Source organism: Emericellopsis cladophorae (genome assembly GCF_022114955.1).
Source record: "Emericellopsis cladophorae strain MUM 19.33 chromosome Unknown NODE_20_length_315653_cov_120_781897, whole genome shotgun sequence".
Taxonomy (NCBI): domain Eukaryota; kingdom Fungi; phylum Ascomycota; class Sordariomycetes; order Hypocreales; family Bionectriaceae; genus Emericellopsis; species Emericellopsis cladophorae.
The window spans coordinates 130439-146666 of record NW_026250945.1 but is presented as its reverse complement, the minus strand read 5'-3'; the positions used below and the strand labels follow the sequence as shown (position 1 = coordinate 146666).

General features: G+C 50.5%; 4 protein-coding genes across 4 annotated transcripts; 3 read left to right on the top strand and 1 right to left on the bottom strand.

Moving 5' to 3' along the window:
* Nucleotides 1-1415: 1415 nt before the first annotated feature.
* On the top strand, nucleotides 1416-2644 carry J7T54_005277 (uncharacterized protein; the record flags this gene model as incomplete). The annotated part of the gene is made up of 2 exons (XM_051506219.1): nucleotides 1416-2088; nucleotides 2136-2644. 2 exons carry the CDS (start codon nucleotides 1416-1418, stop codon nucleotides 2642-2644), a joined length of 1182 nt encoding a protein of 393 aa, XP_051362422.1.
* Nucleotides 2645-5186: 2542 nt separating this feature from the next.
* Nucleotides 5187-5981, top strand: J7T54_005276 (Polysaccharide monooxygenase Cel61a-like protein; the record flags this gene model as incomplete). Its single annotated transcript, XM_051506218.1, has 2 exons — nucleotides 5187-5633; nucleotides 5685-5981. The coding sequence occupies 2 exons, from the start codon at nucleotides 5187-5189 to the stop codon at nucleotides 5979-5981; spliced, it is 744 nt and encodes a 247-aa protein (XP_051362421.1).
* Nucleotides 5982-6239: 258 nt separating this feature from the next.
* J7T54_005275 (uncharacterized protein) lies at nucleotides 6240-7427 on the bottom strand (the record flags this gene model as incomplete). Its single annotated transcript, XM_051506217.1, has 3 exons — nucleotides 6240-6738; nucleotides 6805-7155; nucleotides 7201-7427. 3 exons carry the CDS (start codon nucleotides 7425-7427, stop codon nucleotides 6240-6242), a joined length of 1077 nt encoding a protein of 358 aa, XP_051362420.1.
* Nucleotides 7428-11659: 4232 nt separating this feature from the next.
* Nucleotides 11660-12031, top strand: J7T54_005274 (high-affinity glucose transporter; the record flags this gene model as incomplete). Its single annotated transcript, XM_051506216.1, has 1 exon — nucleotides 11660-12031. One exon carries the CDS (start codon nucleotides 11660-11662, stop codon nucleotides 12029-12031), a length of 372 nt encoding a protein of 123 aa, XP_051362419.1.
* Nucleotides 12032-16228: the final 4197 nt, after the last annotated feature.

The following is a 16228-nucleotide window of genomic DNA, read 5'->3' as shown; positions in this document are numbered from 1 at the left end:
AGGGAACGGCGGGTCATGCTATTAAAGCTTGTTTTTTGTTTAGCCAAGGTATTATCAACAGAATATCGACGTCTTGAGCGAGCCCTAGGAGGTTTGTGACGGGACTTGACGATTCCAGAGATAGATACAAGACTCGCTAGGTGTGAAGGAGGTAGGAGAGGTTGAACCGTTGAGGCCTAAAGTATGCATCTCCAATAGTGCTTTTTTGGCATGACTGATTTTGTAAGTACAGGATATTTATTACAATATTTACGTGCGGACTGACTCCTAAGGCGTAGGCTGCGAAGTCAAAACGTTGATGTGAGAGCGGAACTCGGCTCCCCGCGGATTGTCGACTTCGCACCCGCGGAGCCCGGGTAGCGGATACTAAGGAGTTAAGCTTTATTAAAGTAGGTAGTGCCCCGTAATCTAGATTCGCTCCACTAGTCCCATGGTTCGAATCGCTGTTGAGGGTAATTCCTCGGATAGTGTCTTACACCGAGATCCGGTGTGAACAAGGGAGCGGGGTTGGGTACGCAATACACCGCCACCCCGAAGTAATTAAATTCTCACCTACACGTGTGTGAAAGATATGAGAGACGTGGATTTTGGCTAATACTACATATATTGAAAATTCAGAATAGTCCGATGAAATTCTCTAGCTCATGAGCACGCTGTCTCCAGAAAATCCGAAAGACTTGGATCGTAGCTGAGGCGGCTAGGCGGACCGAACAGCGGCGATCATGCATGCGCCCTTTTTCGGAAACAAATCCAGTCGGGATAGGTACTGAACTTGAAGTCAGCGCAGATGCGAGGATGAAATCTCGTTTATTGTGAAAGCGGAATGAGGCACGGTTCAGGCAGGTCAAGTGTCTACTAGGCAGAACGTGGGGTCTCGATTTAAGCATCACGGAACACCGCCTCCCGAGATCTATGCAGGGGATCTGTGACCCCCATGGGGACGTCTCCACTCAAAGATCTTAGGCTATTTAGATTTCGGAGTACTCAATACGGCACTGGGGTCTTCTCCAATTCAAGGTTCGCCAACCTGGCCGAGTTCTGCGACTTGGCAACGCAATAGCTTATGACAAATTGACAATAGCAGCATACCTTGGAAGCACGCACAGCGCATCCGGCTCGGCAGCAGCAGAGACGACTGCACATCACTGGAGACAGACGATTCAAGACCACAAGGCCATCATGTTGAGCGGAAGATCGGGATAGGCAGTCAGTATTGGCTGATTGCAGAGCCCAGCTTCATGTGAGCTCGCAATGCAGTCTTTATCGGGAAATAAGCAACACCAGGACACCGGCGCAAGTGAACCTGGGACCCACGCTTATAAACACCCGTCTGCCCTATCTTCCTGATACTTGAACTCACCCATGCACTAGACGAGCTTCTCCACTAGCAACCGCCTCATCTTCGATCAAGCACCATGCGCTCTGCACCTTTGGCCAGCGCCCTGGCTCTAGGGGCTCTTGTGCCATCTTCAGGCGCTGTTCCCACTGCGATCGTCTCTCGAGATTCTTCCAATCCATTCGTCGGCCGCAAGCTCTCTATCAATCACTCCTATGCAGCCAGCCTCGAAGCTACATTTGATTCCTTTATTGAAGAAGGCGACGAGCTCAATGCCCGCAAGACCCGAACTGTTCAGGGACTAGGGACATTCCAATGGGCGCCTGCCATTAGTCTCCTTGCAAGTCTGGACGCTGCGATCTCAGCTGCCCGTGCAGAGCAGAACCAAGGCGGCGTCCCGCAGGTGGTGGGACTTGTTCTGTACAACCTCCCGGACCGTGATTGCAGCGCTGGCGAAAGCGCTGGCGAACTGTCGGGAGAAGACGGCCTACGCCGCTACAAGAATGAATATGTGGATGGCTGGGCAGAGAGACTGAGCCGAGCCTCTGACTTGACATTCGCCGTCGTTGTGGAGCCTGATGCTGTTGGGAACATGGTAACGAACCAAGGCGTGCCGCTCTGCGCCGAGGCCAAACCCATCTACGAAGAAGGCATTGCGTACGCCATTTCCAAGTTGCAGCTTCCCAACGTCAATCTCTATCTTGATGCGTCTCATGGAGGTTGGCTTGGCTGGCCTGATAACCTTGTCCTGGGTGAGTAACGTCTTGTGTGATTCTGGTACTTGATGCTGACACTCGAGAAGCTGCGCAGCAGTTCAAGGACATTGTCGATCGTGCAGGAAACAACGCCACTATTCGTGGATTTTCCACCAACGTCTCGAACTACAACCCATTCAAGGCCACTGTTCGTGAAGACTACACTGAGTGGAGCCCGTCATGGGATGAGGATCATTACACATCTTCCCTTGCGCCTTATCTGGAGGAGTTGGATCTGCCTACACGGTTCATCGTGGATCAAAGCCGTGTACATCTCCCAGGCGCCCGGGAGGAATGGGGTGAGTGGTGCAACGTGGCGCCTGCCGGACTTGGCGCACCGCAAAAGACAGACCTGGAGAATCCATACATTGACAGCCTCGTATGGGTCAAGCCCCCAGGCGAGAGTGATGGCCGATGTGGGCTCGAGGGAGCCCCCGCTGCTGGCCAGTGGTTCAATGAGTACGTACAGATGCTGGTGGAGAATGCGCATGAGGACGTGCAGCCTGCCGACTCTCTTGAAAGGGTTACGAAGTCCTGGTGGCCTCAGATTTAGCATAGTACACGAAGCAAGAGGGGCATTGTTTTGGCGTGCCCCTGGAAAAGTCGTTCTGTATATATTCCACACAATGATCCTTCCTTATCCTTGGTCACTGAGGGTTTGCAGAACAAAGAGCCTCATACAGCTCAATGTGGGGGATCATGGTGACTTCAGTGGTAGTCGACTTTACGTTTTGACGGACAATCTCATAGACGAGGTGAAGGGATACAAGAATATGCTATGAATCCCGTCGACACCCACCGTCTGGTCTTCGATTCCGATTTGAGACGCCAGTGCATTCAATCAAGGATGTGAACGAGACTTCAGCACTTAAATCGCTCAGTAAACAAATAGTGACGCCACTCAGAACCCCTCTGCCCTTACAAACACGCAGAGCGCGGCAGGGCATCTTTGCTCACAAGATCTTCGCTGGGACTTTGACACTGCACCACTTTCCGCAAAATGACGCACAGGCAGTGCCAGAGCGAGTGAAGTTGTCGGGGACGGTTGCCAAGCCCTCACTGGGAGTGCATTAACCACGGCAGAGTCCTTTCTCTCTCGTATCGCAGTCCATGCTGCTACGCGTACTGGACTTAGCCAGGCCTTCCTCAACAACGCGTCTTACGTGTCGCTCCTCAGACAGCCGGCCTACGTCCGAGCATCTCTTCGAGCCCTCATTCACTCGCCACGCGCCATGGTGCTTGTTTGGGAAGCACCGAGTGTTGGCCAAGCCCCGATACATGGCCAGGAGCATCTAGTCGCCGAGTTGTTCGCTACGCAGTAGATGTGTGTGGCTCTCCAGGCATGGTCGGTACGGGATCAGATGCGGATGGAAGGGGGCGGCGGGAGAACATATCGCCGCCGTCAGCGACCGAGGTATTCAATCTACGTGATGAAGCTTCGTCCTTGGCGTCTATGAGGGCGTTATATGCGTTGGGTGTGAATGTGGTGTGTCCCGGTGCGACGAATCGGAATCGACGTGGCAGGGCGAGGCTATGAATGCTGGCGTAAAAGCTGTTGAACTCCACGTACAGCCCGCCCTCCGTGGAGGCGTCGAAGAGGTTGTCTGAGCACAGGAGATGATGACGCGATCCTCAATAGCGCCGTGGATCAAGCCGCTCAGGCTCCTGCTCGGCGGGTCGGGCTGGCGAAGCTCACGGTCAGTGGCAAGCCATTGGTGTCGGGCTGTCGGGCTGCCAGAGGAAGTTGTGGATCATGCCACGCTCCGCTTTGGTGGTATCGAGCCCGAGGCCTCGGTGGTGCTGTCTGCCTGCTGCGTTGCAGTCGTGATGGCTAGTAGCGTCAAGATCATGACAATTGATCATTGTCGACTTCATTTTGAGACGCGTCTATCTCGCCACGCATGTCATAGACACATGACGCGTCGGCCGGTGTTTGCTCGCGCGTGGGTGTATGAGATCATGGCGGATACCGCGGTCGCCTGGATTGTGCGTGCACTGCAACATAGCCCTCTGTAGGAAATTGTTGTGCAGAACGGCTCAGCGTTCGGAATCGAAAATGCTGTCTTCCATGGTGTATGAGCCGTTTTCGTATCGTTGGCGATGATAGTCGTAGGTCGAAGCTGACTCGCATTCAGTCGGGCGCGCAGGTGGTGAGTCGTGTCGCGGTCGTCACCATCATGATTTCGTTGTTTCCGTAGTGCGAGCAAGGCCTGTCACCTACCCTGAACAGAACCTATCGGCCTCCTGCGGTTGCACCTTGCACTCTTGAATTCATGACACTCCCGTTGGTTAGTTCTAATAAAGTCTATTCTATTGATTCGAGTTTCTATTCAGGATAATACACCTAACTAATGTCGACAAATGCTCACTCGTCTTGGTCAATGGTCCATAGGTGATATCCACTCACCAGAAAATCTATTTGACCGCAGCGTGGAAACGCATGACAGCTCCAAGATCTGCCATATGGTGCAATCAAGACAACTCAAGAATACGTCAACAATTCCATACACACCAGACAATAGACCAATCTAGGCGAAAAGCGCATTACTCTATCAATTAGATCCGCGGGTTCAAGGCCAACGGAATCATGAATTGACGCCGAGGGTAAACAAGCAGCTAGCCACGATATATCTATCCTTGTCGCTATTCGTCTAAGATATTACGGGAGGATGAATGTTCGCGGAGGCTGCAGTCCGAAACTGAATATTAATTAATTAATGACCAGACGAAACGCGGCCTGCGTCGATGGGGACTCGGGGAGGCGGACTATTTATTTCCTAATTCGGACAGCTCTTCACGGAGGGGCTTCCGTTCCCTCAGATGAGATGGACCCCATATCCACCAATCACCACCCGGATCGTCAACCTCCGTTTCCCCGTGTGGCCTGAAACACTATGACACACGCGATACGTCTCAAGACAGCGACTAACAATTTATATTAAACACATGCGTTTCGTCTGTTCATGGCGGCAGTGTAGTCGTTTATATAAGTGTTGTTCGTAGTGGTTTGAATCATTTCATCACTTCTTCTCAAATCTGGCAATCTCTACCTTGTTTCCCATCGCCTTCGGTTTCTGGCAAATCGTTCTCCCACAATGCGTTACCTCGCCTCTATTCTTTCGACCGCTGCTGTCGCAGCTGCGCACGGCTATGTTGAGTCGGCCATTATTGGTGGCGAAACATACGAGTTCTACAACCCCAACACAGACCCATACATGAGCCCGAAGCCCGAGCGCATCTCGCGCTCGATACCCGGCAACGGCCCCGTCGAGGACGTCACGAGCATCGATATCCAGTGCAATGGCTGGTCTGCTGGTGGTGTCGAGGGCAGTGAGCCTGCACCTCTCCACGCCAAGGTCGCGGCCGGCTCAGAGGTGACCCTGTTCTGGACATTGTGGCCCGCCTCACACATGGGCCCTGTCATAACATACATGGCCAAGTGCCCCGACACTGGATGTCAAGATTACCAGCCTGGAGACGACGCAGTGTGGTTCAAAATTCAGGAGGATGGTCGCGAGGGCACCTCTCAGAACTGGGCATCGGTGGGTTGATCACAGAATGAGCATGGAGTACGGTGTACTAATAAGCTGCAGGATGTCATTGTTCAGGCGAACAATGATGGAGTCAAGTACACTATTCCCGAGTGCATTGAGCCTGGCTACTACCTCGTTCGTCACGAAGTCGTTGCTCTACACGCAGCTTGGCAGTACCCAGGCGCCCAGTTCTACCCTGGCTGTCACCAGCTCGAGGTCACGGGAGGAGGCAGCGCCTCGCCAAGCGACCTCGTCAGCATCCCTGGTGCGTACGCTGGCACCGACCCCGGTATCACATATGATGCGTACCAGGCGTCGGAGTATGTGATCCCTGGTCCGGATGTGTTCACATGCTAGATTGGCGTTTGGAATTTGGATTGTCTTCATATACTTGACGGCGATGAACATGCTTGACCACAAGGACACTTATGCTCTAAGCGTGACTACCTTCATTTGGCGACCACCCGTGCATTTTATCTCCAGTTCATTTCCAGCACGGAACTTTGCTCAATGTCCCACCACCAAGGGGCTCAATTTTGCTTGGGAGCTTGCCGTCGACTACTTGAAACCCAAATCGGAGGCAGAAACACAAGTATAACGTGACCTGTGGCACGTTCACGTAAGCTTGAAGCCCGACCCACGTAGCCTCTGGGACACGCTATCCGGATCATACCTAGCCGCGGCGGCCTGTAGTTTCTCGACAGCGTCTTCCCCAAAGGAGGATATCACGTCCTGGCTGCTGTGCGCGTAGTTCAGATAGCACCATCCCCAGTTCACACCAAGCTTCTCGGCGTAATCGTCCAGATCCTGCATGTACGCAGTGAGAAGAGGCAGTGCCCGTTCCTCAGCTTCACGACCATGAACAACAAAAGTAAGCAAGAACATAATGCCATTGCCCTCACTGATGTGGCTTTCAAGACCCATGACGTTGCCGCCGTTTGCCACGCCCTTCTCGACAATGGATTTGGTGATGGGCTGGAACATGCAGAGTGTGTTGAGACCGGTCTCCTGAGATGGCGCGAATTTCTCCAGCTCAGCGTTCAGTTTGATGAATTTTTCGACCGCGTAGTTTATTGGGCGAGCGTCGTTCTCAAAGGATGCGACGAGCCAGATACTATTGTGTGCTTCTCTTAGCGGGTTGCTGATGTCAAAACGAGGAATGACAGAGTGATAGACATACCGGAAACCAGCTGGCTGGCCCGACCCCAGCTCATTGGCGACAGCAGAGAGAGTGCCGACCTTGGTCGTACCATCGTAGCCGCCTGCCACAGCGTAGTACCCGTCAAAAGCCCTTGGCTTCACTGTTGCACGCGTGTTCTCGATGGCGGCATTGAGTATAGTGCCCCCAAGAACAGCAGGCAGGTATACCCGGTAGACAATAGAAGAGCTGCTCTCGTCCTTGTAAGCATTGTCCGTGAAGTCAACGAGAGCATCGATGACTGCCGGACCCGAAGATAATTCGTAGAAAAGATTGCCACCCCAGACGACAGGGTTTGATGGATCAGCGTAATCGATGGGGTACATGTCGAAACTGGTGATAAGCCCTAGATTGCCAGTGCCACCCTTGAGGGCTTACCAGAGACCTGTATTGCTGTCCTTGTTGGCATTGACAATATTTCCATTGGCGAGCACAACCTCAAAGTTGGCAACAGCATCACAGGCCATGCCATGAGACGCGGAGTAGAATGAGTTCCCGCCGGCGCGTCCACCGGCAACAGTGACGCCGTAGGGCACTAGTTCGTCGTAGACAGTTCCCAGTAGCCGCCGGGCTGAATGGACGCAAGCTTGGTGTCTGGGTTCCATGTCGTGGCATTCATGTTCCCTAGAAACCGGTGACTCCGGTCAGCAAGCGTCGAGTGTAACGCACTGGGCTTGACAACGTACCAAAGTCGATAGTGACTACATGTTCAACACCATTGGAAAAGGTATGGGCACCATGTCCTCCACCAGGGACGCCAGAAGGGCAACCGCCAGCGACAAGAATTTTGATTATTTCGGATGCGTCATCTGCGCTGGAAGGCTTAACCATGCACCAGGGTGGCAATGCGGCACTGACAGACCAGTATGTGTCCAGGCGATCCTCGTATGCGCTCGAGTCAGGAAAGTAAACCTTTCCCTTGAGTTTGTCGGCCTTGTGCAGTTCCAGGCACTATGCAATCCCGGTCAGCATCATTGAAGCAGCATTAACAGAGCACCAGCACTCGGCTCCGAAACCGCTTCGGGAAAATTGGGTGGTGGGGGTGGAGTTTGGGGAGTGACTAACACAGCGAGACACGCAGCCGCTGGCAGCCGAGAGAGACTGAGGGCTTTGGTAAGCACAAGCCTAATACTTGACCTCATTTTCACAGATCCTGCCAGACACCGTCTCGAAGGGAAATTGGACTATGGAAAACGACGAAGGAAAATTTGCTTGACAATGATTCTTTTATTGACGCTGAATAGGGCTTGACTTTAAGAAAAGAATGAAGAAAACACCCAGTCTGATTGGTCGGTATGAATCCCCAGAATCACTATTCTCGACCGCGTTATTTCGCTTAAGAATGTCCGCGCATACGCAGCGCCTACCGGATAGAGAGCCTGCTCCGGAGTTGTTGGTCATGATTTGACCACAGGCATACAAGATAACATATGCATATACATGTAGGTTACGGATACAAGGGCAAGGTCACGCGGATGCGCGATACTTGCTCCAGTCCCAAGAGCCCCGGCCTTATCACACCCGCCCATGCTACGCAATCAGACTTTATCTGATGACATTGCACTTGCGAAGTTTCAATCCTTTACTTTAAGGCTTGACCAACAGCACCAAGCGGTCCGAGTGTTGTCGGTTCAGGGATAACCAAACGCTTGGGTATGAGTGGACGGAGCTGGTGGGAATGGGTGTTACCAAGACCCTGTCATCACCCCAACGCATTTAATTCCATGCAGGAGCACCAAAACGCCATGTCCTCAACGACGAAATGCTCTTTGTATAGCATACCTCGTTTGAATCATCGCTGACGTTCCGGCTTTTCTGATTTTGGCTTGGGTATGTGTTGAGCTAACTGAAACTTTCTGACATAACGTTAATAGGACGCCAACTGACAATCATGTAGCTTATATCCATGGCTACTGTTGGCCTTTGTGTTCGTCGGTCAACCTTTGAAGGCGCCAATGACGACAGCACTTACCGTTCTTCTTATAGACATGTTTGCCGCAGGCGCAGGCGGAGTACATGGCTGGGAAATTGATATCCCAACATACAACATCTATCTTATGGTGTGTACATCAGCATTTTACTTTTTTCCGCTTCTATTTAGTGTAAGAGCCTATCGATAAATAGAGCATCCGGCTGACGAATATTATAGGACGTGTATCTTGGCGCAGCAATATACATCGTAGGTGGCAGCGTCACGAAGGTGTCGTTGTTGTTTTCTATCTCCGTCTGTCGACGCAGACGTGGTTCAAGACATCCGTGTGGGCTACTTTGGTTTTCATCATTGGATATACCATCGGCATCTTTTTTGCGCTCGTCTTCGCGTGTGAGCCTACGATGCCACCGTCATGTCGGGGGCCGGACTTCATTTTCGAACGGCTGCCTGATTTGTTGCAAGGCGCTATAGTCACTTCTGTGATCCGAGTGTCCATTCTGCCGTAAATGCTCACCAGCGTGGATCAAACATGGGTCATTTCGTGGGCCTCTGTCTGGATGTGAGCGCAAATTTCATTCGATCCCCCTTGAAGAAATACTAGCTGACACATCCATTTCTAGTTTGTAGTATCGTCGAAGCGAACCTGTTCATTGTCTGCGGCGCGCTACCGACTATTCGAAAGTTCCTCAAACATGTTGCACCCACTAATATGTATGTAATTAGTTGACACAGTTGGCAGTGCGTTATCTAATATCCCACCGTACCCACTCTCATTGGCGAGACCCGATACACTCGAAGCTCAAAAGCAACGAAAGACGTCAAGAGCATGCCGGAAACAATTGCGCTACGAGCAATCGAATCAATGACTACGAAGCACGTGGGCGCAAAACAGAATCATTACTCCCAATTCGAAAACATCGATAACGGCTTTGTCCATAGACGCGGAGATACGATAATGTTGTCGAAATACTCCATCTCTGGCCGAATGGCTGATGGCAGTGGAGAAGAACAACATTGGGTAGATGACAGCTCTGAGAAAGCTATTAAGGAGAGTCGGCGAATCCCGCGGTCACAAACCATTACCGCAGATTATTATTGAAACTCGGCAATGTTTACGCGTATCCTAATTGCCGAGGTGCGCCCAGACTCCAGAGCACGTCAGCACGTAGAGCACGGAAAACTATAGAAGCCTCACGGGCTTGCGACCTATGGATCCGGACACGAGACTACAAATTTGAAAAATAGATACAAGGGCCACACAAAATAACATTGGGGGCCGATGACAGTGGTAGTGAGTACCGCAGAAGGTCAGGGGCTGTTCTTCGCATCAAATCGATGACTACTTAATACAATGTTTGAGGAGCTCAAGCTGCGCCTTGATATCGTCTCGAAGGGAATCTCCCACGTAGATATCAAAGTGGCCATATCCTTCCAAGTAATTCATCTGTTTCGGCTCTAAAGCCTTGTTGAAGGCATCCATCTGGGACGCTGTTGAAACAAGGACGTCATTGCCTGTGATGACAAACAGGAGCGGTGTGAGGAAGATCCTATGGATCATTGCCTCACCGTCGAAACTGAGTATTTGCAGTTAAGTCTGGAGATGACGTAGTCTTCCCACTTGCTTCCAAAATCATTTTGCTGAACCATTAGGTCGTAGGTATTCTTGGTTGAGAACATGGCGTCTGTTTTAGACGGATCAGCAGACCCTCGATCGGGCGCAATCAGTGGTACAGTAGAACAACCATGATCGGAAGTGATCCGTTTTCTGTCCTCTAGTAGCTCCGGAATGAATGCGATGTTTGAACGCACGAGGCCGAGCGCTCGCGTCACGGGAACAGCTATCCGACGAGAACCTCATGCGAGTGGCGGCGCGGCTCGGCGATAGCGACGAGGACATCCGACGGGTGGCCGTCTAATTACTTATTACTGGAATAAGGATTCGTGTTGGGATTGTAGCTCCGTATCTAGACGCCCCGTATATATTGTTACTAAATAGTAACTCGATAGGTAACGTCTATTGGCTCACGACGACCGAAGAATCTTATTTATAACTCAACCAAATGGCACCGGCTCACTTTCCTGGCAAATCAGAGCGCTTTATAAACCTGACTTAGGATATTAGAACAGAGTTTGGTATTCCTCGAATAGTTCCGGCTATCACTAGACCCGTCGACTATTTATCAGGATAGTGAGTCGCATGGAGCCTTAGAAGTTCCTTTTTATCTTGCTATCATAGCATAGTGTAGGAGGAGTGTGCGGAGATACAGGCTGTTGTAGGCTAGGCCCAGGTGGCCAGGAAGAGGTACGTCCCGTCCTCATCGTTGTCCTTGGCTTAAACCCCCAGAACAACATAGCTTGGTACGGACAGGCGGTTATGACACTCCATATACGTTAATCCAGTAACTCATCACATTAATATCAAGTCTCTTATATTATATCACTTATCGAACTTACTCGGTCCTAGAATCAGGTTTAGTTAGTGGGGCTCCGTCTGAAGGAATACTCTTATTCCCGTAGGATTTCTCTTATCTAGAACTATTTTCGGATATTACGTCACATCGATGTAAAGACTCTCTTGGCGAATCCTTTAGAGGAGTTACCGACCCAGAATATAGTCACAAAGCCAGATAATATACTATTTCATCGAATGATGTTCTGCAAGCCATGCCTCCACGGTGCGATCATAGAGTGGGTTCACTGAAGTTGATAAGCATTGGATCGTGATCAAGTCGTGTGTTATCAAGACTGGTGCTAGACAACTTGTCTACTTAAACCAGCCGCACCTTTCAACGTGTCTCAAAACAAACGCCTAATCTAACATTGTAACTATTCAGTTCAAGTCTCTCCAAATATCAAAACACAACACTCTACTATCCTTCCACATTATCACGACCATCAAAGACAATGAAGCCCGTCATTGCTTCTACGCTTCTCATCGGCACCGCCCTTGCCCAATACACCGGCCAGATCAAGGTCGTCGACGACAGTTGCCCCATGTTCGTTGCCGGGGAGAAGGGGAAAACTGTACAGTGGAACGCCCCAGCTGGCACTATCTGTGCCGATATTTCAGACATCTGCCCCGAGGGCAAGTGCTTTGTAGCCCTTCAGGCCGTCGGCACAGGTGTCAATACTGGCATGCCTGACAAGATGGCAGCCTGCCCTGGAAGCGACTGCTCCGCTGATTGCACAACCTGGGACCTCAACAAAGGAAGCAGTGACTTCACGCTGGACTGCGCTGAATTTACGGGCGAGCACTACTTCTATTTGGGATACTGAGTACTCAAGTTCAGACAGAACATGGTATTGGCCACAATAGCTTTCACACTAGGGAAAGAAGTATAGGTTTTAAGGGTAAACCTATCAAAGCTGGAACTCAGGCCTATTGAGATATTACATAAGAAAACTAACGATGTCTGATTAATATGAGTCTCGTTATTATTCTGTCTTAGTTTATAGGGCAAGAGATATACCATACGTGATTGCTGCTATACATTAAATCGATTCGTAAAAATCGATTTGAATATTGGCTCTTCTGCGCGAACTAGCGAGGTCCTAGTAATTAGTTTAAAGAATGGCTCTCGACGGAAGGTTCTCGCACTACACAGACTCCTTACTTATTCATCCGCAGGAACCCGCGGCTTACTATTTAATTAATTCAGTCGCTCGTGTTTTATAGATTATTTCCTAAGTGATGCAGGATTGCAGCTCGTCAGCGAACTCCAATGCACGCACAAACCCAAGTCGCTTAACTTCGTCGAAGCAGCGAGCTTTGGATTGACTTTTGGAACTGCCCATCAGTCTCTGCACCACCGACTTGATATCAAACCTAACGAGAACGTTGGAATACTGATCGTATGTGAGAATTTTCCACGCATTGCTAGTAAGGGGAAAAAGTTATTGAAATTTGGCTAACGTCCCATTGAGCAAATCAGATCAATGGCGGCGGAGTGGGCAGTGCTGCTATCCAGCTAGCACGCAACGTCTTGAACCTGCCAGCAGTGGTTGCTACAGAGTCGCGGCAAAAGACTAAGAAATCTTTCAATCGGATGGGCGCCACTCATGTCGTCAACCACCAGCATGATCTTGTGGTACAAATCAAAGCCATGAACCGGGACGTCCCGATCAAGTATGACAATGCAAAGTGTCAGATTATCCGCTGTGCCCTTTGCTGATTACTCTGAGCAGATATGTCTACATCCTGGCAAAGACTGGGCAGTATGTTAATGCCATTGCCAACATCTGCGCGCCGTTTGGCAAGGCGTGCGCCATTTTCCAGGCTACATCAGCCTTTACGGGACCAAGTCCATGTCCAGGTCAATGACGTTCTCCTGGGACTGGCTCGGCTCTGCGGCGTATCATCGCACCGATGTTGAAGGGTACCACGACATGTTCACAGCCTTGTCGCGTCCAATGAATGAACGAAGGCTTTTCCCAACTATTGGCAAGCGATACAAGTTGACTCTGGCAGGGCTAAAGGAATCCCATCGTCAAATCGAGTCAAATGCCACCGTGGGCAAGATTGGCCTCCGTGTGAACGAGCCCGGTGAAGGTGTTCCCTTTTCATGAGGTCTCACGCGTTAGCAAGGTACTGATAGCAAGAAGCGGACGCCATTGCTCGTGACAGATTAAAGATACATTAGATTGATATTCCTTAGTTGAACTTTAGTACATCTTTGTGCAGGAAACATCTAACTTATTTGGCCCTCGCGCATGAGAAGTCTAGAATAGCACTATGCCTTGGCTACGGAGTGAACAGGATATGACCCCAGTATGGGGTTACTGATACTGTGACGATTCGCGACTAAATACTTATAAATGACCAATGCCCGGCCCCAGCCTGATTCCACAAACTCCTTCAAACTCCACGCCTCAATCAATTTATCTCGACCTTTAAACATTTTACGCTTTTCAAAGACGATCCAAGCAACGTACTCGTAGATTTTCAGCATGCCTCGAGTTGTCAGTCAGATCTCCGGTGCCCAGCGGGAGACGGATGGCCCGTCTACACCCGCCCAGAGATTCTTCAAGCAATACGTCGACACCGTTCATTCTAGAGGCTATGATAGCGGCTTCGGCCTCGAGTTCTACTAGGAGAACGTGATCTTTCACAACCAAAACAACGCACTCTATCACGGAGGAGGTGAGTTGTGGGCTTAGATGAAGAAACTGTTTGGGATATTCGAACGAATCCATCACGACTGGATCCATCTTCTGGAGATTGAACGCTATGATGGGACGAGCCAGATTTAAACCCAGAATATTCGCAACCTATGGGTTCAGGGAAACAAGGACAAGATGCCCCAAGTCAGCATCTCTTTTACGAGGATTGCCATCATCGGAAAGAGCGACGACGAGAAGACTTCAAAGGGGTTTCATCTCAAAAAGATCTGGCTTTATTGGTATACTGCTCTTCTTTTACCCTTTCTTCCAAATGAAACTGTGGTGTTCAAGACGGAGAACGTCTTATATGCGAATGCGGGATAGACTGATGGTCAGAAATTCAGTAGCTACTAACAGAAAGCTGCTACAATATTTACCGGAACTCGATTTTAGCTCAGAACATCAGAAAGCTAAAGTATCCCGATAGCAATCGATAAAGTGTTTCGTCATGCCTATTCCACTACAGTTATTTGAATCAGACGTCAAGCGGCATTTTAAGCAGTTGAGCCTTAGTGGCTCTCGGTACGTAGAACGCTATAGAGCTGTACGTAGTATGGTCGGCTTCTTTGTAATTTCTCCGACAGTTCAAAGGCCTCGGCCGTACGGAAAGGGCTTCACGAGGGTACGCAGATCCGTGGTTGCCAACTAAGTCCCCGCCTCTGCCGAAGTGGGGCGGCCGCGGGCTATCCCCCGTTAGGAGTGGGTCTTAGATCCACTCTGTGCGGGCTCACGGTGGGGCGCAGGATGACCCCACCCGGAATGACCGGACGGAGGAGTCAGGAGACACGACCGACACAGGTGATTAGAAATTGAGCGTAGAATTGATTACTATACATACGGCGAGCTATAATAACAATTGTGTTTTCATGTACATTTGCTCTCTATCCATACATACTTCCAGATACATCAGCCCCTCCCAAATGTGAATCTGCAGTACAAAGTATTTTTCAGCAACCGTGCATCGGCCACCCGAAATGAGCCCGGCGGTCATGACGACTTGAAGTGGGTTCTGACCTCGTCTACCTTGGTCTACGGAGCGAAAGGTGCTATGTAGGTCGACGCGCAATTGACCTCTGATCCTTCGCGTGGACTTCTGGACTGGGTTGTTGCAAGCGGGTACAACATCACACACGTTTACGTCACTCATGGCCACGGTGGCCATTTCCTCGGCAGCACACCTATTCTGGAGTGGTTCTCAAATGCGATTCTAGTCGCGACCCCCGAAGTCGTGGCCAGAATGGAATTCGAGACTACACCAGAGCGTCTGAACGGTCTGTGGAAAAAGCTACTCTCTAACCAGATTCCTCGGACACTGAAGATGGCCCAGCCTCTTTCCAGAGACTATTTTGAACTGGTAGGCGAAAGCCTTGAAGTTGTCAGGACTAGCAACACCAACACAGACGAGAGGAAAACGCTTTAGGTCCCGTCCATCTGTTACTGGCGATGCCGTGCACGCAAACACCGACCCGCACTTGGGCGAGTCGGAAATGGCCGCCAAACGCAGTCAATGGATTGTTGCGCTGGACAAGATAGCCGCACTTGGATCTGAGCATGTTGTGGGTGGACACAGCGATCCGGGCAAGGGTTTCGGGCCTGAAGCGATCTAGGACACAAAGACGGACGTACTTGGAAAACGTCGACAATCTTAGTCCTGATGCTAGTACGACAAAAAAACTTTATGAGCGCATGTTAAAGATATATCCCGGGCGCCTGAACCTAGGATCTTTCTGGATCGGTGCTGTTTTAATGAAGCAGTGGTAACTTAACTAATTATATGATAATTAAGCAATGCACCTGTAGCTCGCCTACTCGTGACCGCCCTGAGCGCCGACGCAGTTCAAACTATGGTCTAGCCCTCTAGGGGAAGGAGAAGCAGTCTCCACCGCGACGCGTTGCGCTCCCATCGAGTCACCCTAGTTCGTACGTATACCCACGACATCATCTAACCTGGCTTCTCAAGTCGGGCTACTCGTCACCGACATTTGTCTACATACTTCCTGACTCATTCACGCAACTTTCTCAGCATACTTGATCTTCTTCTGCTTTGCACGTGATTCGCTTTGCACGTGAGCCAGACATGAGCTGGTGCCCGCGGCGGACGGTGTCGCGGCGTGTTTTTTCGCGACGATCGTATTTCTGAATTTTCACCTAATTCGTCACGAAAACCCCGCCCATCAAATACGCCCTGCTCCACGACATCGGCTCTAGAGATTGAGTAAAAGTATGTTGATGGCGTGTAAACCTTGAGCGACTATCGACCGGGAGGTTATCATCCCATCCAAATCGACGACCGACTTCACAAGCAATACCGAA